This window comes from Triturus cristatus, chromosome 8 (genome assembly GCF_964204655.1).
Source record: "Triturus cristatus chromosome 8, aTriCri1.1, whole genome shotgun sequence".
NCBI classification, from domain to species: domain Eukaryota; kingdom Metazoa; phylum Chordata; class Amphibia; order Caudata; family Salamandridae; genus Triturus; species Triturus cristatus.
Genome location: NC_140591.1, coordinates 916110430 through 916133934, shown reverse-complemented (window position 1 = coordinate 916133934; position 23505 = coordinate 916110430). Strand labels below are relative to the sequence as shown.

The following is a 23505-nucleotide window of genomic DNA, read 5'->3' as shown; positions in this document are numbered from 1 at the left end:
TTATATTGGTTGTTTATTCCCGGCCCTGGTGCCGTGGGGTTCTTTTGATATTAGAATTTCATTCATTTATGTTTACACTAGACACCTTTTCCCTTGTTCCCTGTTCTATTTTATTCTATTTTTCCTACCCTTTGCCTTTATTGCTTTCCATTACTCTCTCTTATTTGCTCTCTTCTCTTTGTATCTCTCATTCAGGCACTACAGGATTTAAGCAGCCTATTTGAATATCTTTGAAAGAAATTTTATGATATCCACGGAGGTATACCCCCCGTTTATCCAGTTTCCTCAGTTTTTCTCTAACCACGCATCCTCTTCTTTATATTGATCCAATTCCATGGACAGTATTAAGTCATTCGGCTTTACGGACGAGGATTTTGCCCGTCTTTTAGGACCATAGAGGGGGACCGACCATTCACTCTCTCTAGGGGCCCCAATGAAGAATGGACTAAACTCTTCAACTTTAAGAAAAAAACTAAGCGCACAGAGTCGCATGCTAAGTTCAAGCTTGAATATCTAAAGGCTGGTGCTATTCCGATCGGCCTACGTGTAAGAAACATCCCGGGCCTGTTTATTGAAGTCAGACAGTTCCTGGAAAATTGGGCCCTCATTTCCAATAGATGTTCCAGGGACTGGATGATTTTAATCATAGAAACAGCAAGAGAGGTCATTGAGTTACTCAACAAAGAAATCTGTGAACTTGAGGAGAAACTCAAACAAACACACAGTGTAGAAGAAGGCAAGAAGAAACTGGAATAAATCCAGATTGAACTTGACTCCTTTAATGAATATCTCCTCAAGAGAAAAACTGAAAAGCTGAGAAAGGATATCAGAAATTTCTCCCAAGAACGCGTCTATCCATTCCTAATTGAGAATTTTTACACTAATAACGCAGAAAACACCACAAACAACATCTATCCATCTTGGGGCCATAAGCGAATCATTACCTTTTCTGACACAACAGATTCAGATAGTGAAGGCCCTCCATATAGTAATCCGCAACCTAGACAGGCCACAGACAGACCGATACCAGAAAATCGTTTTTTAGGCAATCATCGGGGCAATTACCGCCCCAGATACCAAAATCGCTTCCCAAACCAACCTCTAAATTCTCAATTCAGGGGGCAATACCAGGATCCAGCTTTGAATCCACAATACAGAGGCCAATACCAGGAGCAAGCCCCTCCACAAAGATACATTCAGACCCGCCAACGCCAGTATTGGAGGACATAAATAGGATTCCTGTCTTCAACTTATTATCTCAATCTATGGACTGCCCCACTGTGTCCTTGCGTTCCAAGGGATTATCCTTTGTACCATCTGTTGGAATTAATAAATTCGAACTCGTTAGAGATTTACATACCTTCTTTCGCAAAGTTAGGTTGAAAAAATACTTTGCAAATAGGAGTCACAATACAGATATAGACAATCAATCAGGTTTCAAACCACCTTCCACCTTTACCCCAGGACTCGACATGGTTGGCATGGAGGTTAGTCTGTTTGAAAAAGCTGTCCTTAATAAGGTACAGAAGGCGATCAAATTTGTCCCTACCCCTATTTACAATATCTCTAAAGAAGAAAATACTGCCTTTAAATCCCTCAGAAACAACAACGACCTTACGGTCAAACCCTGTGACAAGGGGGGTGGCATTGTCATTTTTGACAGCAAGAATTACAAAGAGAAAATGCTGGACCTTCTTGGATCCCCCAGACACTATCTTAAAATCATGTCTAATCCAGAACCTAGGGTTAAACGCAGGATCCTGTATGAAGTCGAACAAGCTATCGATAGAGAAGAAATTTGTATTCAAGAAGCTCAATTTCTTACTCCTACACACACTCGTATCCCTATTATCTACGGGATTCCTAAAACACACAAAGATCAGGCCAATCCTCCTTTGAGGCCTATTGTCTCCACCATTGGTTCTGCCACGGAACCATTATCGAAATACATCGATAAACTTTTACAACCCATGGTGGAATCCTTACACTCTTATGTGAAGGACACAGGACACTTTATCTCAAAGTTAGAAGGTTTGCAATACAATCCTCTACAGGAAATCCTGGTTATCCTAGACGTTGAATCTTTGTACTCGAATATCCCCCAAACAGAACCCTGTAGGGTCGTGACCAGTATTATTGAAAATAATCAAACCTTACTCAATGGCAGATTTCTAGTTCGCTGCCTGGAAATAGTCCTAGAGGAAAATTTCTTTGAATATGATGGGAACTATTACCAACAGGTTCAGGGAGTCAGCATGGGGGCTGCCTGTGCCCCCAGTGTTGCCTGCCTGTATATGGGGTATTTCGAGCAATGCAACATCTACAATGAAATCGCTCCCTTTTTCGAAAAAGCTCCGTCTTTGGTCCCGGTACATCGACGATATTTTTTTCATTTGGACCGGTGACCAAATGTCCCTGGATGAATACATCGAATGGATTAATGCCGCTGACGTCAACCTTAGATGTACTGCACATACGAGTACCACCAAATTAGAATTCCTTGACGTCTGGGTTGAACATCGGGAATCCAAACTTTGTTTTTCCCTATACACTAAACCCACAGCCAGGAACACACTCCTCCATTTCGATAGTTTCCACCCGAGGAGCCAGAAGGAAGGAATACCATTCAGCCAATTCCTACGCTTGCGCAGAAATTGCACTACCATCAATGACTACCTCCGCCATGAGGATATCCACACAGAATGGTAAGGAATGCTCTTAAGAGAGCCCGTTTCTACAACCGTGACTCCATGTTTCAACCCAAGAAACAGAATCAGCCAGACAAGTTAGTCTGTGTCACGAAACATTCTGTGTTGAATAATAAAATCAGACAAATTGTAAATTCACAATGGCACTTGTTAAATTTAGATTCGGAAACAGCCCACATTCCCAAACCTCTGTTTGCATTCCGCAGAAACAAAAATTTGAGAAATTGGATAGTCAGACCCAAACAACCTGAGCCTAAGGGCTGGTTGCAAAAGTCTATTGAGGGGACTGTCCCCGTCATCGGCAATCACAAGTGCGGTACATGCCACGCATGTGCCAATGCGATAGTTGGCAACAATATTTGCATAAATGATTACAATGTCAACATGAAAGACATGACCAACTGCAGGACATCCAACTGCATTTATGCGATCCAATGTCCTTGTTTGCTTACCTATGTAGGCGAAACTGCCAGAGAAGTAAGGATACGAATAGGTGAACACAAGTCAAACATCAGACGATCTAAACATGGAGCCCCTCTAGTAGACCATTGGACAGAAAGGGGACACTCTGAAGCTGACCTTCGTTGGACGATTTTGGAGAAAATTCACCAACAAAGAGGATCCGACAGCAACATACGCAGGAAGCGAGAAGTATACTGGATATTTGTTCTTAAATCTAAGGACAAGGGATTGAATGAATCTCTACCATGGGAAAATGCCATTCTTTGAGTTCCAGCATCTACAGTTTTTGTGCACACTTTATCAACCATATGTACGGTTAAGTTTCATTCTTCTTCTTTTTATTTCTTTTTCTTTTCCCCTCCCCAATATTTTAAAACTTGTGACAGCAGTAGATCATTATATGTTTTTCGATTCCATCACTTTCGTAATTATACGATATGGCTAGATTTTTGGAGGCCACCCTTAGGCTATACGCGATATGTTGCACGTCCCAGTCTACCTCTTCATGAAAAGAACCCGCAGAAATGTTTTTTCTAAAAACGCTGCCGCTATTCCGCTAATTAACTTATGGGAATGCTTTCCCCTTTAAAAGTTGTGTATTTGCCTATTTTACGATCCTTTTAGCAAGGACACGCCCCCTCCCTCTATGACGTGATCATCCATTGGCCCATTTAAACGGCCTTGAACACCTCTCGTGTGTTCTCTGGATCGGTTCGCTACCTCTCCACCTGAGGATATTCTTCTCTCGGAGTCCCCCTGACTGGCGGCATTTTTCATTGTTCGCGTTTGATCAGGTACATAAATTAGACGCTGTCTCTTCCTCTCTATAGCGTTTAGTACGCTTTCTTTCTTGCGCATAAGGAACAGATATTAGTATATAATATTAATTTAATTCATGAATATTTCTTTATTTTTTTAGTTACGCTAAGGACCGCTACGACAAGTGCTTACGCGGACCTCTAGATTGTGCCTTTGAATCAACTTACCATTGACATATAAAGTTCTGTTAAGTCAGGTACGGTTTGCTGGTCTTTATTCCTTCTCCGTTCAGCATACCTCACTAAATTAACTTTACATGAATCTTACCTTTTTGTCTACATCCTTTTTATCTTTTTTCTTGGTGTTTAGCTCTACCCAGGACTGAAATTAATTACGCCTCTGAAATCTTATCTTCGAAAGTCTAAACCTAGACTCCGAGTCTATAATCCTCTAATAGGTAATTTTTCGTTCCTATTTGCAGCGCTGTATCCTTAGCGAAAGCTGATATAGAACGCACTATACAGCAGAATGTTTGTTTCCTCCTAACTTTAGAGTTCCGATATTTATCTTGAACTATGTTTATGTTTATATTTGGATTACGTAGAATTATTCTACCACATCTTCCGTGCCTGTTTTTCCTTCGCATGCGCTAATTTTATCCATAGCGTTTATGTTAGACATCTGTTTTTTCATTTAAGTCAGAATTCATCTTGATGTTTATGTACCCAGCAGATTCAATTAATGTAGCACATCGACCTCCTGTGTGAGGCCAGGGTGATCCCGCCTGTGTCCTTAGTTTGACTTGAACGCTTTCTACATAGTCTATACAGGTGAGCGGATTTGTCATTATGTTGCACATGTGTTGCCACAGAACCCTCAGGAGGCTCTGCCTCGTTTCCTTGCGAATTTTCTTGATCCATTCTGCGGATGAAATCTGTCATCTATCATATATATTATTAACCCCTTCAGCGCGGCGCGGATTTCCGCGCCGTGCTGAAGGTTCCGTGCGCGGGCGGGGCCGTGACGGAGCGGTTCCGTCATGCGCACAGCGCAACCGTAGTGCATGACGGAACCGCTCCGTCACAAGCATCGAACGGGTTAAAGTACACTTTTCTTTCTCAGTCTCTCATTTTCATCTTTATTTATTTTTTATTTTATTTTCGTTTCATTTATGTTTACTTTTGAACTGATACTGATACCTGAACAGGATTTTCTAGTGTTCTCGTGTTTTAACACTTCTCTCAACCTTAATAAATTGCCTCTGCAATGCTTGTTTTGACACTTATGACTAAAGACCACTGTATGATATGCTTTCATTATGAGAAATGATGTTATTGAGATATCGACCTTTGATTGGATTTAATGCTGATATGTAATTGCCCATATGTTATTTTACTTTCGTTAGGTCCCAGCATAACACCCAAACTACTTTATATGGTACTTGTTCGCCCTGAGGAAGGTGGCACTTACATCTCGGTGCGTTCACCGAAACGCGTGTCGGCGCATTCCATGAGGCCCACCCAAGTTCCAATTCCTCCAATTTGAATATGTATTACTTAGCACAGTATTGAATACCTGTATGATGCTGTTTACATATTGACTACTGTGTTTGTAGGGCCTTTTTTGGATTATTTAGATCCTTCACCTGTAGACGTGTGATGTTTGTATTTATGGTGTGGTATTATATCGGTATGAGTCAGTGAGCTTGTGTGTGCATGATTATGCCTGGGGCCTTTCTTTAAGCCTGACCTATTTTTATGTATATATACTGTTATTTGATGCATTTCTTACAAACTGTAAATTAGCCAACGCATTGAATTTATTATTATATTTTTCTAATTTTGACAAAAGTGAAAAATAAAATAATAATGAATCATCCTTTAGCTATATGCTGAACGTCTTTTGATTGTGTGTTCGTTGGATTAGCTTAAGTGTCGGTATACAAATAAGATGATACGCTGTACATTTTGAAAGATACAGGTAGAGAAAGTTCTTTCTATATAAATTTTGTATTTTCCCCTGAGTCCCTATCTACATTTATTTTGCAGGTGTTCCCTTTCGTTATATTGGTTGTTCCTACCCATAATCCCCTGCAAACCTCAAATTTAGCTGAACAAATTACATTTCTTTCAAATTTCTGTGTGGAAAAGTTGTGAAATCACCAAGCTGACACACATTTCCTGTCACCCAGCATTCCCGGAGGTCTCCCGATAAAAATGGTACCTCACTCATGTGGGTGGGCAGGTACACACAACAGGCAAGGCTCCAAAACGTATTGAGAAGACATCAAAATGACCTATCACAAAACTACCTGGTTTTCTGGGGAGGAGCACCTGGGTTTTTGGCCCCGGGCTCGACGGCCATCTAAAGAAACCTACCAAACCCACACGGTTCTGAAAACTAGACACCCGGGGCAGTCCACAGAAGTATGGCTTGCGTGGACACCCCAATGTTTTCCTACACAGAATCCCCTGCAAACCTAAAATTTAGCTGTAAAAATGACATTTATTACAAGCTGACACACTTTTTCTGCCACCCAGCATTCCCTCAGGTCTCCCGATAAAATTTGGAACCTCACTCATGTTATCTTTTATTTTTTATTATGGATGTATTTAGCTTCATTTTGAGGCTGATTGAGATGCTTCATTGGTTCTGTTTAGATGCATTATGACCTTGGCAGTCTCTTTTCGCACAGGCTGAATAAAAAAAATAGACGTGTGGGGACTGACAATATATTCAAAATTAGGGGGAATTTTCCCATTGTTACGATTAGATAACAGGAATTGCACCATGATCCACTGCAACTGGCCAGATTTCCATCAGGTTTTCACCAACATATGGGCTCCTCACATCAAACCTTCCAAAGCCTGAGGCAGAACAAAAAGGGCCTGATTTGGATGTCAGTTGGAAAGCCTCTAACATCCAAGATTTTAAACTCCAACCGCTGGGGTCCTCTGGTCTTCATGTCTCCCTCAACACTATTTAGTTGTGTTGTTAATAACTCTTTTCACCTAATGAAAAAATACAGTGAAAGGGTGATCACATGTTACCACATATAAACCACTCAGCAAACTGTGTTCTAGGGTATGTACTTTCTGGTCAAAGAGACTTGGGGGAGGTTAATAGATGTGTTGAGGCAGTGGACCATGTGTAATTTCTGTGTATGCGTGAATGAATGAGTATGAATTTGTTTGAGAGCATGAATGGTTTGAGTATGAGTGTTGCGCCTGGGTCTTCTTGATCGTATTTTGTATATTATAGAATATTTATTAAATGTGTATGAATCATGTATTTTGTACCTTGAGAACTGTTGTAATAAATGTAATATATTTGTTTCAATAAATGTGGTCTCCGGTCATTAGTGCTCTTTAGTATGTTTGCCTTTTTGGCCTTTAGCACATGGTACTTTCACCCAGGGGGATGTGACATTGCTGTTTCTGTACTTTATCCCTGACGTACAGCTCTTTTTCTAAAAATGTGTTCAGATAGTGAGTTTTTTCCTACCGCATCAATACAAAGATGTCGCCCGCAGTTTAAAGTAGGTGGTTAATCTGACCAGCTTTCGACGGGCTACTTGAGCACGTCCGCCAGTCGGAGGCTTCACAAAATCACTAATGGACAGTTTTTTCGCCATCTGGATTATGATGTTGAGACAGGCTTTCCATGTCAGTCTTTCCGACATGGAAAGCCTGTCGGAAAGCGACTAGGGCCCCCTTACCCTCCATAGCATACAGTTGTGGGCCTGAGGGGCACCTATGGTGACCCACCAAAAATCCTTGCATTGTGTAGCAGGCACAGTGACACAGTGCAGGGATTTACACAAACTCTCATTTCTTTATGTTAGCTTGTGCTGCGGTCGGTCGGTTCCCACACCAAGAAGGTGTAACAGATCGACATCATAATAGGGCCCAAAATGTATTAGGGTGACATTTTGTCAGCAGAATAAAATCACTCAATTCATTAAGTTTGGATTTCACCAATGTACTGACTATGAAATTAAAATATTAATTTATGAAATGTTAAAAACTATTGTAATGATTTATATAATGCAACACTTAAAGAGACATTTGTGATACCAAATGCAAAGACAATTTGATATGTCTATGTTTTGTAGTATGAATAATAAATTAAGCACTTCACTACTCACTGGTATGAAAGAGGAACAGTCATCTGCTCTACATAGCTTTGTCACACAATGCAGAAAAACTGTTGACATTTTCTGGTTTTTGTGTTTCACAAATCGAAAAACCTCAAATGAAAACCGTCCCATCTGACTCTTGCCATTTTCAATAACAGTTGTCTGTGGATCCTTGTCACAGCTATGTTACATAGGGAAAAAAAGACAAATAAAAGATTGTTTTAGTACATGGTGGTAAACATTCATTTCTAAGCTCAGTTTCTCCCACTTCAAAGAAAATTGATGAGAAAGCATTAACAAACATGTTGCTTTGTTATAGCTCATTCTGTTTCAGAATGGCGCGCAGCTCTTTATTTGTAGTAAAAAGTAGCTTACATATAAATTGATATTTTTGAAATGACCTTTGGTTTTAATATAACAATCCCGCTGATGAATCTATGTATGATCATGAGGGTCATGATGATGATGATCATAATAATAATAATAGAAATAGTAATAAGGACAATTTATTAACAATAATAGTTAAAGTAGGTGTGTTAAATCAGCTCCTTTCAATGCTCATTCTGTTTGATCACTGTGGTAAATCCAGACCTAATATATAACATTGATGGGCCGATTCCGATCCGGGTCGGAAGGGCACCGAATGCGATCCGGCCGGAAAAACTATGAACCGTATGAGTGTTTTCCGGCCGACTCGTACAGCTGTACGAGCGAGCAAGTACGATGCGAGCTACGTGAGATTCACCGACCGATTCGTTTCTGGGTCCGAACCGCTTCGTACGTCTCAGTCGGAAGCTAACCGTGGCAAACAATGGATGCGATTTACAACCGAGCCAGTACGATGCACGCGTCGGACAGCCTGTGTGAGCCAGAGTGTCCGGCTCGCAAAAGCGCCCAGAGTGGGACTTCGGGGGTCCACGTTGGACCCCCTAACACCCGCAGCCCTACGACTCGGACACAGGGGGAGACCTATGGGTCTCCACAACGCAGGCATGTATGGTGCGGATGGCACCGACGCGTACCCACTGTAGGGGGTGCACTTGTTCGAGACGTACCCATTCAGTCAATGGGAACGCATGTACGTGTCGTACAACTGGCTCTCATTGACTTCTATGGGAGTCCGACCGAACCGAGTCCGACAGCATACGTGCGCATCGTACTCGCTCAGTCGGACTGTAGGGGTCCGGCTCAGTCAGAAAACACTTCGGATCCAACCCAGTCAGAGTGCTTTCCTACCCGGATCGGAATCGGCCCCTGAGTGTGGCTATCCCAAGACACATCATTATAAACTAATGGGGTTAACCCGTTCACTGTCCGTGGACCTGGATATCATACGGTATAGAAAAACAGTTTGTCCTAGAACTCCTTTTAACATTCATTTAAGGCTAACAATGCTCATGTATTTAAGATTCAAAAGCTGCAGTAATAAATCAAGCAAGCAGTAAAATAGTTATGCACCTTAGGATAACGAATATGGTAACCACTGTATTTGTAAAAGGATGGGCTATTTTATTTATAGTACCAATGGTAGAGGTAAAATCATTACCAAACATGGGATCATCAAGAGGTTGCTCACAAAAGAAAAAGAGGTGGGAAAGAGGGGTGCTCATGTGAGGTGAAGTTTGAGAAAAACATAGAATGGAGATATTTCAACAGGAATAACAATGGTTTGATATACTGAACTGGATATAATATTAGCACCAGTTGGTTGTGGCCTGTCCAATACTCTCATTAGATCAACATTCAAGGTAGTTCATAAGGAGTGTGGCAGAGAAATATCATCTGTTCAACAAGAGGGATGGCGATGTTGCTAGGTACGGGCCCTAGATAGGGAGTGGATGTCGACGTTTCAACCCGACTAAATACCCAAAGGGTTGCTTTAACCTCTGCTTGCGGGTCTTCTCCAGTACAGGTGTGAAGGAGGGGCAACCTATTCTAGGCACCAGATGATGAAAGGCCCTGTTGACAGCTCTCTTGATTGGATAGTCCGCATTACAGTTGTAGATAGAGAGGCCAAGAGACCCCTGAGGATTGGTTCAGAAAGGAAAAAATCTGAAATCTACAAATTGTGAGTTAATCACATAGATTAATCCTAAAGTCAGGGAAAAGAGAAAAATCTTGAACTACCGTCTGTCATGAAAAGCAGCAAGTCCCAAGACACATGCTGTCAATAGCGCTAGAAAAATTCAGGCTCAGTTGGCTGCTTTGGTAACTTTTGATAACTCTGGGCCAATTACACTCCCTGTGATGGAATAATGTACATTGGGGTATTTTATTTATTAACGTCCATTGGTACTTTCTGTATCTAGTGCACTGCCAATGGGAAATCAGTTGATGATTCCAAATAGTGAGCCCAAAAAAAACCTACTCTCACATCCAATAAATACACAAGTACAAAACCTAGCCAATAACAAGTTAGGGGTTAGTGAGTACAACATAATAATTCAGGACTCATTTGAGTCTTGCCAATAGTAATGATTATGCTTCAAATCTTTTAATGATGATCCAATGTAGGGTAAGCGTGGTGCCAGCAGCTACAGTAATCCTAGCTCTAATAATGGGTATCTTAATTGCTATCTCTCGACACCGCTTTGTGGCCTATTGACTGAGCATTGTAGAGGTTCACAGTGTCTAATTCCAAAAAACGTAAGGTTTCAAAGGACAAATATTGACTAAACACTTTATCTATGAATAATAGAAAAGTAGTGAGTTCTTATCATAAACAATGCAGACTAACAAGCCAGTGGTGTTATTGTCATGATTTGCATGCAGCCTATGCTAAGCCAATGTTTTGCATACAAGAGGAAAGTATGGATGCAAAGCTGAAAAGGAAAAAAACATTTATGAGAGGGCAATACTAACAATTTCCCTAGAAACCTCACCAATGCTAGAGATAGTTTTGACCTATTAATATTGCTTCCTTGATCACTTAGCAAAGAAATTGGGTGGCCTTTATTGCACCATTAGTAGTGAAAATGATTACATAATCAGGACTATTTTCCTACTAATGGTGCAAGAGAGACTCGCAGTCTCCTTGTTGAGTGATTTATGTATTGATTGGGAGGCAGAGCTTGTGGCAGGCTTGTAAATCTCCCACTAGTGAAAAGAGCCTTTTCCTGATGCCAAGGGCAGGAGCATGATCCCTTTTTAGGACTCAATTATGAGTGTCTCGGAGTGGTTGATGATATTTATTGCACTTGATAACTACCAATACCTTGGAAATAATAGATTAACAAGTGCAATAAATATCACTTATAACAAGTTAAGTCCTGGAAATGGAGCACGTTGGAGATGGTCCTTTTTGCAGGGTTATCCCAAAACATTTTGCATTTTCCTCCTATTTTTTCCTGACCTGCTGTTGTTGGTTTTAGGGCTCTGGGCACTTTATCACTGCTGATCAGTGCTAAAGTGCATATGCCCTCTGGGTTAATTGTGTTATGGATTGGTGTTTCCATGATTGGCATATTTGATTTACTTTGCAGTGCCTAGTCAAGTGCCCTGAGTATGCCAGGGCCTGTAAATCAAATGGTCCTAGTGGGCCTGCAGCACTGATTGCGCCACCCACATGAGTAGCACTGAAAAGGTAACTCAGACCTGCCACTGCAGAGTCTGCGCGCAGTTTGTAACTGCCATGTTGCAGGCCCTACCCTTCCCTTTTCTTATATTCAAGTCACCCCTAAGGTAGGCCCAAGGTACCACTGTGGGCAAGGTGAAGTGTATGTGAAAGGTAGGACATGCCCTGATGTGTGTGGCATGTCCTGATAGTAAAATATATAAAATATATAAAACGCAATCTGGCCCATAGGAAAGCATGGGAATTAATTTATAACATATTATAAATATAACTTCCCATTGGGATCAGATAAAAAATAAAGGTTAGTATGGCTGAACTCAGAATCTAAAGATGCATCTTTTAGTAAAGGTGATTTTTACATTCTGTGTTTGAAAATACCACTTTTAGAAAGTAGGTATTTTCTTGCTTAGCCAGCCTGCGTGCCTCTGCTAGGATTTGTATTGACTGTCTGGCTTTGGAGGGACAGGGGTTGGGGAGGTGCATTCTCTCAGACAGCCACAGAATTAGAAGCAACCCAACGCCATCTACGACATGGCTGCTGACTCCGTGTCCTAAAGGCACTGCAGAGGGCACTGCCGCAATGCTGCACTGTGACCCTGGTCTCACCGACAATGCCTTCTGATGCCGCCACTGAGACGCTGCTAGCACCGTGACCTGTGGGCACTGCAATCCGCATCGCCTTGCTTCACGATGCAGCCTTGGTATCCCCGACTACCCCGCTTCACGCCGACATCAACACCACTGCTTGCCACCATGGTTCGAGGGCACCAGTCGTAAGTTACATGACGCACCATCCTCATACCACACTGCAGCCTTTGCCTGCTGGCGCCATGGACTACGGTTCTTCAGCCGAGGCAGCGCTTCAGCAACAACGACGACTCTGCCTGCACAGTGACCTGCCAACACCGCGACGAGCACCACATCACTTCGCACCGCGACCCTGATCTGCCCGATGACGCCATCTGATGCCGCCACTGAGCCACTGCTCGCACCACGACCTCAGGGCATCACACAACACACCATTTCACTTCACACCACAGCACCTGACACCTGCCGATGCCAGCACTCTTGACTTCCACCGCAAGGAGTTCAATCTACAATGCGTGTGACCTCAAGGGCCCGAATACTCCTACACCGACCTCCGGAACCAATTCCTGCAGACGCCGTGCTTTCGGAAGCTCAGCGAGAGGAGCTGATGCCCTGCATTTCTAAAGGTACTGTTTTTCGGGTCTTACCGACACCATAGCTGGCCCGCATTGCCGCGGTCACCTAGAACTGTTTGGATTTGTTTGTTCATGATGGCATGATAGCCCAAGAGGGAGCTATTGACTTCAAGGAACTGTTTTTCAACTTTATTTTGATAACTGAAGATTTCTAAGTACTGTACTGTGTATTTATATCTTGTTGGTCTTGTCTTAAGTATATAAAAATGTTGGATATTTTTCTACACTGGTGTGGTGTCCTTTTATAGTGCTTACACTGTATTGCTGTTGGTTATGTTCCAGTGCTTTACACACTGCCTCTAAGATAAATCTGACTGCTCGTGCCAAGCTACCAAGGGGGGTGAGCAGGGGTTATTTTAGGAAGGTAACTCCATTATCCTGACTAGGAAGAAGGGTCCATACTTGGACCAAGGTGCAAGCCCTTGCTAACAAGAGACCTCCATTTCTAACTTTGGTTGTCAGCAGTGAGGATAGGACTTCTATTCACACTTTACTTACAGAGGTTGGTGTGCACTACTACCATATCGCAGTCCATTAGTTACCACATACTGTTTTCCCCTGTTTCCCTTTGAAATTTGATTGTGGAACTCTGGTTACTTGTTGCAACTGTGTGGACTTGGCAAAATGGAAATCAACTTTTGGCACCTTCACATCTACAAGATGAGGGAACTAAAAGTATTTTGCAAAGAGAGGGGGCTACCTGTGAAGAGGAGATCAACAAGGCAGGATCTTGAGGCAGCCCTGCATAGCTATGAGGTACTACTATGGAAGGCAACACTATCAGATGACTCTGAGGAGGAATCTGAGGGGGAGGATCCCCAGCCAGAATACCAAGAGGGCAGTGGCCCTGAGGAGGAAGCGTTCTGGGAAAGAGTGGCTCACAAAGAGACATCGGATTCATGCTCGTGACCGGAGGCTGAGGCATTTAGACCGGGAGTGCGAGGAGATGGAGCAAGCCTTAGCTGAAGAGAAAAAGTGTGCAGCTCATGAAGTGGGCTTGGCTGGGTTGAAGGTAGAGTCCAGCCCAGATGGTGGCAGCAAAAGTATTAGGTCCAGTACTAAGGGTGAGGTACACACACAGATTTTCTGCCGCGCTTCAAGGAGGGGGTTGACATACACCAGGGGGTTCAGGATTGTGAGGTTACTCCAGTGGTGCACAGTGTCCCTGAGGTGGATTGGGGAACTAGCACAGGGAATCATATGCCTGGTAGTGCGAGGAAAACTCTACTGACTCTAGATGAGAGGTGCAGGGAGAGGGGTTCCCCCATGATAGAAGCACTGGTAAGTGAGTATGGAGACCAGCCAGAAGAGTATGGGTTGAGGGACAGCAACACTCAGACACTGTCTCACCAGCCTTGTGAGCATGATGTGGTGCACTTTTCTGGGGCACTGAATGGTTGGGTGAAGGGTAGTTTGGTTAACACCTGTGTGGGGCTGTGTGATTCAATTGTTGGAGAGCATATTTTAAGTCCCTGTTTTCCAGCGCTATACCAATACCCCGTGGAGTGTGAGTTCTCTGACCCCAGGTAGCTTGCACTGGAGGCAGACCTTTTGATAGATTCCAGAAGGTATGGAAAAGCATTTGGGCGTGATCCTGAAGGAGGTGGCTTGAGTTTTCCCTGATCAGGTGAGGTAGGGGAGGTTGGTAGTGACCCAGATAGGTCCCAGTGTAGTGGGATGGTGAGAGGTCCCACATCCTGTCTCTGAGGAGAGGGAGCGGGTGTGGGCTGAGTCCCAAGGTGCCCGAGACCCCATCCCAGGGCCTGGTAGGTTCCATGAGGGAACACCAGGAGGGGGGCATAGTCTGCAACCAGTGGCCATTCCCTGAGGGGATTCCAAGGTGTCAGGTGAGCTGGGGGTTATGGCTGTAACTAGCATGCCACCGGTTCTGGTGTCTGGCAGAACTGCTCTAATTTGGAGGGTGCATGAGTCCAGAGAAATAGGTGAGGGGATGCCGTCCCCAGTGAAAGGACCAGTGTGTCAGGGGATACCAGCTCTGAGGTCAGAGCACTCCAGGACTGACGCTGGTAAAGCCACTTCTGGCCTGGGGGTCTTCATGCTCTGCCAGGTGGACTTGAGGCTGGAGACCTACGCCAGGTAGACTCTCGCACAGCTCATGAGGGGTGTGTTTCCCTTAGTTGGTTGGTGTACTCCCCCGGAAGTCCTGGTTTGCCAGGCACCGGTCCAGCCTAAGGGTACAGACCCTGGGTTAGAGGACCAGGTTCAGGGTGTTCCCCTGATCTGGAGGAAGGGGCAACTGCTAACAGTGCACCTACTAGTTTCTCTTCTGGGGGTGCTGCTCCAGGTGGGAGGGTACGGAGCCCCAGGGAGGAGGGCCAGGTGTGGGAGAGACCACCCCAGTCCTGTGTCCAGCCTCTGGGTACAGAACCTGGGCTGGCAGACCAGTTTCAGGATAGCATCCCTGAATTGGTGGTAGAATTGTGCAGAACACCTGCCACAGGTGCCCTGACAATTCTGGAGTCGCTCATGGTGAAAGGATGCAGAGCCCAGGGGAGGGTGACAAGGTGTAGGAGAGCCCTCCTCCGTATCCTGTCCAGCAACAGGGTACAGACCCTGGGCTGGTGGTCCAGTGTCAGAATGCCATACCTGAATTGGCAGGAGGGAGAGTATTGAAAGGGTGCCAGGCACCTGGGGCTACTGCCCCCTACCCTCTGCCACCACAGAGGTTAAGGAGGCCTGGCTCTCATCACTGACAGCTGTCAGTGGCCACTGTGGCTTGCTGTCCTGGTAGACAGAGTTGCCCCTGGGAGGGGTACAGGAGTCACAACCTGGGGGTGGACTGGGCCACACCACTGTGTTGGCTGTGTGGGTACTGTCTGCCTGTTGGCACACATCTGTGAGCAAAGTAAGTTTAGGCGCTGCACAGATGGGGTCCACAGGTGAGGAGAAGGGTTTCCCATGGGTCAGCTTAGTGGGCCCTGAGAGTATGGATAGAGGGATCCAACTGGGTTCAGGGAGGCATAGAATGGTAATAAAACCCTGCTGTTGTGGGCCAGGTTCCATGTTCTATCGCCCCAAGCAGGGAAGCCCATCGAGGAATGGATTGGTCTACCCTGTCTTTAGGCTGGAAGGGGGTTGTGTTGGATATGGCCCTTTTTGCAGGGTTATCCCCAAACCTTTTGCTTCTTCCTCCTATTTTTCTCTGACCTGCTGTTGTTGGTTTTAGGACTCTGGGCACTGTATCACTGCTGATCAGTGCTAAAGTGCATATGCCCTCTGGGTAAATTGTGTTATTGATTGGTGTTTCCATGATTGGCATATTTGATTTACTGGTCAGTCCCTAATAAAGTGCACTGAGTGTGCCAAGGCCTGTAAATCAAATGCTACTAGTGTGAATCTACCCTTTCCATTGGTATCATTCCCTAGTCGATCCCTGCTTGGGATCACTCCAGGAGGGTGATCCTCATACAGGGATCCACCAACTAGGCATCAGGGAGGGGGGATTGGACCCTTGGGCAAAGTCCTTTGCTTCCCCTTTTGAATAGCATATTCAGTCTTTCTGTGCCCCCTCCCCCCGGGATGTACAAAGCACCCTAGACACCAGGGATTTTTTTATGGGCCAGGGATGGGGGTGCCCGGAATGGGCATGCCTATGGCCCCATCAATTCCCCCCCAAAAGCAAAATTATTTTTGCACCCCCCGGAGGCAGACGGGAGCAATAGCCATTGATCTGCCTCCAAGGGGGCCGAAAGCTCACTAGACACCAGGGAGTATTATTATTTTTTATACATAGAGGTGGGTGCTGCCCAGAATGGGCATGCCATTGTGCACCTACCTCCCAAAAAATTGCCAGTCTTTCTTCTCCCTTAGAGGCGGCACCAGGGATTATATTTTTTCAAAGTTCAATGGGGCTCCTCAGAATTGGAATGCCAATGCCCCCAACACCACCTCAAAAAATGCCACAGGCTTTTTGCCCCCCCAGGAGACAGAATGGGGGCAATAGGCCCTGACTTACCCCCCCCCCCCGGGGGTGCAGTGAGCCCAATAGTTGGCAGGTATTACACTGGCTTTTTTGTACATAGGGATGGGGCTGCCCAGAATGGGCATACCAATGCCCCCACCTCCCAAAGAAATAGCCACAGTTTTTCTGCCTCCCTTGGAGGCATATCAAGGCAATTGCCCCCTATCTGCCCCCCCCCACCAGGGTGGCAGAAAGCCCACTAGGCACTGACTTCTTTTGGGCAATGTGCCTAGCCGTGGATTTTGGGCCCTAGCACAGCTGGCACCTAGTGAAACCTAGAGAACCTGTATATTTTTAAACCCTAGACAGCAAGGGGAATCCAGGATGGGGTGACTTGTGCACCTCTCACCAGATTCTGTTACCCAGAATCCCTTGCAAACTTAGGAAAACACATTTTCCTCACATTTCTGTGATGAAAAGTTCTGGAATCTAAGAGGAGGAACACATTTACACCAACCCAGCAGTCCCCCAAGTCTCCCAATAAAAATGGTACCTCACTTGTTTAGGTAGGCCTAGTACCCGTGACAGGAAACGTCCCAAAACGCAACATGGACACATCAAATCTTTCCAGTGAAAACTGACTATTTTATGCAATCTGCCTATATGTGGATTTTGGATCCCAGGTCTGCCAGCATTCTGAGAAAACCTAGCAACCCTATACATTTTTTAAAAATATATACCAAGGGTAATCTAGGATGTGGTGACTTGTGAGGCTCCCACCAGATTCTGTTACCCAGAATCCCTTGCAAACATCAAACATAGTGATAAAAAATACATTTTCCTCACATTTCTCTGATGGGATGTTCTGGAATCTGCATGGATACACAAACTTCCACCTACCCAGAATTTTGCAAAGTCTCCCGATAAAAATGGTACCTCACTTGTTTGGGTGCACCCAAAATGCTACTTGAACTCATCACATTTTTGACAGAAACCTGACTGTTTTTTTGCAATGTGCATATCTGTGGATTTTGGGCTGTAGGTTGGCCGGCACCGAGGGAAACCGAGCAAAACTGTACATTTTTGAAAACTAGACACCCTGGACAATCCAGTATGGGGTGACTTGTGTGCCTCTCACTAGGTTTTGTTAGCCAGAATACCTTGCTTACCTCAAACTTTAGGAAAAAGAACACATTTTCCTCACATTTCTGTGATGGAAGTTCTGGAATCTAAGGAGAGTAACAAACTTCCACCAACCCAGCATTTCTCCAAATGGTACCTCACTTGTGTGGGTAGGCCTAGTACTCGTGACAGGAAACGGCCCAAAATATACTGTGGAGACTTCAAAATTATCCATTACAAAAAGACCGTGTTTTTGGAGGGTTTCACCTGCGTTTTTTGATCTCAGGCTCAGCGGCCATCCAGGGAAACCTACCAATCCCAGACATTTCTTAAAAACTAGACACCTGTGGGAGTCTAGGGAGGTGTGACTTGGATGGATTGCATAACATTTTCCCATCCAGAATCCCCTGCAAACCTCTGGTTTAACTAAAAAAAAAATGTTCTCACTTTTCTGGGTGGGATAGTAATGGGATCACTGATTTCCTACCACCCTTTGTTCCCTGAGGTCTCCTGATAAAAATGGTACCTCACTGGTGTGGGTTGGTCTACTCCCTGTGACAGCCAAGGGCCTAAGAATATATTGTGGAGACATCAAAATTATCTATCGCAAAACAACCTGGTTTTGCAAGGGGGTCACATGCGTTTTTGGTCCCGGGCTTGGCGGGCCATCTAGGGAAACCTACTAAATCCAGACATTTCTGAAAACTAGACATGCAGGGGATTCCAGGGATGAGTGGCTTGCATGGATTCCCCAATGTTTTCCTATCCAGAACACCCTGCTACAAAATTATATTTTCCTTACATTTCTGCATGGGATCACTGCACCAGCAAAAATGTCTTACCACCCAGTGTTCCTCGTGGTCTCTCGATAAAAATTATACCTCACTTGTGTGGGTGTCCAATGCTGAATTGCCTAAAAACATATTTTTTTAAAAATATAGTGCTTAGAGTTCGCTGTGCTATACCCTCAATCCCTACGTTTATGGCCCTTCCCAGTCACAGGTCCTTGGTCCACCCACACAAGCGAGGTATTATTTTACTCGGAAGACTGAGGAGAACGCTGAGTGGTAGGACATTTGTGCCGGTGTGGTGATTCCAGCCAGAAATGTGAGGATTTTTTATAGCTAAATTTGAGGTTTGTAGGGGATTCTGGGTAGAAAAATATTGGGGGATCCATGTAAGCCATACGTCCCTGTGCTCCCCCGGGTGTCTTGTTTTCAGAAATGACTGGTTTGGTAGGTTTTCCTGTTGAGCCCGGGACCAAAACCGCAGGTGGCCCCCTTGCAAAATCGTGTGGTTTGTGATAGATAATTTTGATGTCTCCACAATATATGTTTTGGGCCCTTCCCTGCCTTGTGAACTTGGTCCGCCCACCCAAGTGAGGTATCATTTTTATCAGGAGACCTGTGGGAATGCTGGGTGATAGGAAATTTGTGTCAGCTTGGTAATCCGACAACTTTCCCACACAGAAATGTGAGAATTATTTTTCAGCTAAATTTGAGAGTTGCAGAGGATGCTGGGTAGGAATACGTTGGGAGATCCATGCAAGTCACAGCTCACTGGACTCTCCTTAGTGTCTAGTTTTCAGAAATGTGTGGGTTTGGTAGGTTTCCCCAGATGGCTGCCAAGCCCGGGACAAAAAACGCAGGTGCCCACATTGCAAAACCAGCTCATTTTGTGATAGATCATGTCTTTACAATGTACTATTTGGACCCTTCCCTGCTACTGGTACTTGTCAAACCCACACAAGTGAGGTACCATTTTTATTGGGTGAACTGTGGGTACACTTGGTGGTAGGAAATATGTGTCAGACCTGGGATCCCACAACTTTTCCACACAGAAATGTGAGGAAAATGTGATATTTGTGAGCTAATTTTGAGGTTTGCAGGGGATTCTGGGTAAGAAAATATGGGGGATTCATGCCAGCCACACCTCCTTGGACTCCCCTGGGAGTCTAGTTTTCAGAAATGTCTGGGATTTGTAGATTTCCCTAAATGGCCGCTAAACCTGGTACCAAATACGCAGATGCCCCCTATCTATCACTAAATGACCTGCTATCTATGGAAACCTACCAAACACACACATTTCTGAAAACTAGATACCCATGAGAGTCCAGGGAGGTGTGACGTTCATGGATCCCCCTCCAGGGGAATCCACAAAGCATCAGCACATTTAGAATCCTCAATATATTAGAAGAAAAGGACTCAAATTTGCTGTGGATACCTCATGTGGACAAAAAGTTATAGGGGCCTAAGAGCATACTACACCAAATAGCCAAAAAAAGGCTTAGCACGGGGAGGCCTAGCAGCGAAGGGGCAGCGAACAAAATGACACCAAAAGGACACAAATCCAAAAAAGGGAACCAAAGATATACATTTTTTTTTTTTTTTTTTTTTTTTTAAAGTTTTATTGAAACCATAAATCAGTTACAGGTATGGGCCTACAACCACCAGGGCCGGCCGCTAGGTTCAGGAAGTATCGTACAGTAGTTAAAGCAGTAGTCGACTCCTGGGGCACAGCCCCGTAGATGGCTCAGGACAGCGCGTTAAAGCAGGAGACATACAAGTAACATAAATAACAACTCAAAACAAAGGGCGAGGCATAAGGGCAAAGAGCGTGGGTCAGGCTACACCCGGGGGACCTTACTCTAAACCATCAATTAGTTATCAAGCAGGAGGGAGTACCGAAAGATCAGGGGGGGGTAACGGGAGAGGAAAATATATATTTATTACAACCAGTTACAAGGAACCATCAAGGGTCAGGGGGACAAGGCAATATCGATGTCCACTAGGGGGGGCGTACAGATACTTCCACGATACGCGTTCCATTGCCCCCAGATTCTACCCCATGCCCCGGGTTTACCACGGGCCACATACACAGTCTTCTCCCTGAACATACACCAATCCATGTTCTCCTTCCATACTGACACGGTGGGCGGCCGCTGGGAGCCCCAAAGCTGCGCAATATCCCGCTTGGCGATCATGTATCCCAGGGCCGCCCACCGAGTCTGAGCCGCGTTATAATCATTGGGCTCCCACACATTCAAAACACAGCGACGCACCTCCGGCTGCAGCGCAACCCCGGTGACCTGGCCCATGACCCCATGTACCCGACGCCAGTACTCCGCCACCTCCCGGCACTCCCAAAGGATATGGAGAAAGGTGGCACTGAGCCCACACCCCCGCCTACAGAGCCCGTCGTCCGAGAATCCCATCGAGAGCAGACGGGGGCCCGTTACATACACCCGGTGGAGAATCTTTAACTGGACCAGGCGGAGATGGGCTGGAATGGCTACTTCCTTGGGGGACGACAGTGTGGACTGCCAGTCCTCATCGTCTAATTCCACCCCGTCCCCCGTCCACGTCTCCCGAAGGCGCACCAAGAGGTCAGCCCGATTATTGATAAGTTTTTTATAGATTAAGGAGATAGTACTGTCGGGGACATGACCATCGAGGATGCGGTCCTCGAGGGGCGAAGAGGCGGGGATCTTGGTCCCTTCCCCAAAGACCGAGAGCAGGGCGTGCCTAACCTGGGCATATCGGAAGAATTCCTTTTCCGTGAGCTCGTATTCGCTCTGGAGCGCCGCGAAGGTCTTAACCGCGCCCTTCTTCCATAAGTCTCCCACTCTACTGATGCCAATCGTGTCCCAACGGTCAAACCCCTTCGTTGTCCAGAGGCTGCCCAGTCGGTCGGAGGCAAATAATGGAGTAGCACATGTTAGTCGCTCACTCCAGCCCATGGCTGCATTGGCCGCCTTCCAGATCCGTACCGCGATCTTAGTAGGGCCCGTCAGGTTCCGACTAGCCGAGCGGGAGTAAAGCGCCCTGTTATAGTTCCCACCGGGGAGCAAGAATTTGTCCATCTCATACGCCGGATTCAAGCCAGGCGCATACGTGGCATGGTTGATGGCCGATAGCTGCGAGGCCCAATAATACCTGCGAATGTCGGGGAGCGCGATGCCCCCGTCGTACCAGGGGAGAGTAAGCTTGGCCAGAGCGATACGCGCCCGTCCGTCCCACACCAGTCTCCTCTGCAGGCTCTCCACCTCCCGAAAGTAGGCCACTGGAATGATGTCGAAGGAGTTCTGAAGTGCATAGAGGAATCTGGGAAGGGACATCATTTTAAACAATGCTGCCCGACCCAGTGGGGACAAGGGCAGCCTACACCATCGAGCCGTGTCCTCCCTCAAACGCCGAAGTGGAAGCAGGAGATTGTGCTCATAACGAGCCACCGGGTCCAATGAGACGTGTATCCCCAGGTATTTAAAGCCGGACAAAGATATTTGAATCGGAAGCCGAGGCGGCAGGAGAGGGGGGCCGCCGGAGATAGGATAGACACAGGATTTAGACCAGTTAATCGTGAGACCCGAATTTCTCCCATAGGAAGTCAGAACATCGAAAAGAACATTAAGCGACTGCCGCGGCGAGGTAAGATACAGGAGAATATCGTCAGCGTATAACGAGACCCGATCTTCAAAGCCCGGGGCCCACCGGATCCCCCTGATCGAGGGCTCCCAGCGGAGCCAAGCAGCGAGTGGCTCCAGGGCGAGAGCAAAGAGCAGAGGGGACAACGGGCACCCCTGCCTCGTACCCCTACCGAGAGCGAAGGGCCGAGAGACCCGCCCATTAACCACCACTTGAGCCATGGGTCCCGTATAGAGCAGCTTCACCCAGCCAAGAAATCCCTCCCCAAAGCCGAATTTGGTCAAGACAGCCCAGAGGAATGGCCACTCGATGGTGTCGAAGGCCATCGTGGCATCTAATGAGACCAGCACGGCCGGTTCGGAGAGATACTCTGCCCTGGCGAGGGCGCCATGGAGACGCCGCAAGTTGAGGGCGGTGTTGCGATGCGGGATGAAGCCGCATTGATCTGGGTGAATCAGATCGCAGACGACGGTCAACAGACGATTGGCAAGGACTTTAGCCAGGATTTTAGGCTCTGCATTTAGCAGTGAAATAGGCCTGTAGGAGGCACAGCGGTCCCGCGGCTTACCTTCCTTGGGGATAACGACTATCGTGGCCAGTCGCTGGTCGGCCGGAAGGGAACCGGCCTCAAGGGACTCCTGAAACATACGACGGAGGAAGGGCGCTAGCTTATCCGGGCGCAATTTATATAATTCGATAGGTAGACCGTTGGGACCCATGGCCTTGCCCGAGCGAAGGGATCGAATCGCAGTCGCTATTTCATCTACCGACAAGGGAGCGTCTAGCTGCTCACGGTCCTCGGCGGACAGGCCGGGCAGAGCAATGTCCCTCAGTAGAAGGCGAGAGTCCTCCTCATCCCTATCAGTCACCGGGGAGTACACGGTCCGGAGGTGGTCGGCAAAACATTCCACAATCTCACCAGGCTCAGTCAGACACACTCCATCCGCGCCACGCAACTCCGGGACCACCCGATTCACTCTCTCCTTCCTGTCCAGCCACGCAATCAGCTTTCCCGCCTTGTCCCCGGCATCATACAATCGACCCTGTTGCTCCCTATACATGGTTTTGGCAGCGTCAGTGACAAGAGACTTGTATTCAAACTGTTTCAGGCTAAGGGCGTGGAGCCCGTCCGGAGTGATACCCGCCTCCAAGGCCGACTCCAGCCCCGAGATG

General features: G+C 46.1%; 1 protein-coding gene across 1 annotated transcript in view; it reads right to left on the bottom strand.

The window, feature by feature from the left end:
- Window positions 1-23505, bottom strand: part of ZPLD1 (zona pellucida like domain containing 1) — a 2463358-nt gene that overhangs the window by 539051 nt on the left and 1900802 nt on the right. Inside the window, exon 7 of the mRNA XM_085623784.1 lies at window positions 8077-8248. Within this exon, the coding sequence (XP_085479910.1) occupies window positions 8077-8248 (172 nt within the window). The remainder of the gene's footprint in view (window positions 1-8076; window positions 8249-23505) is intronic.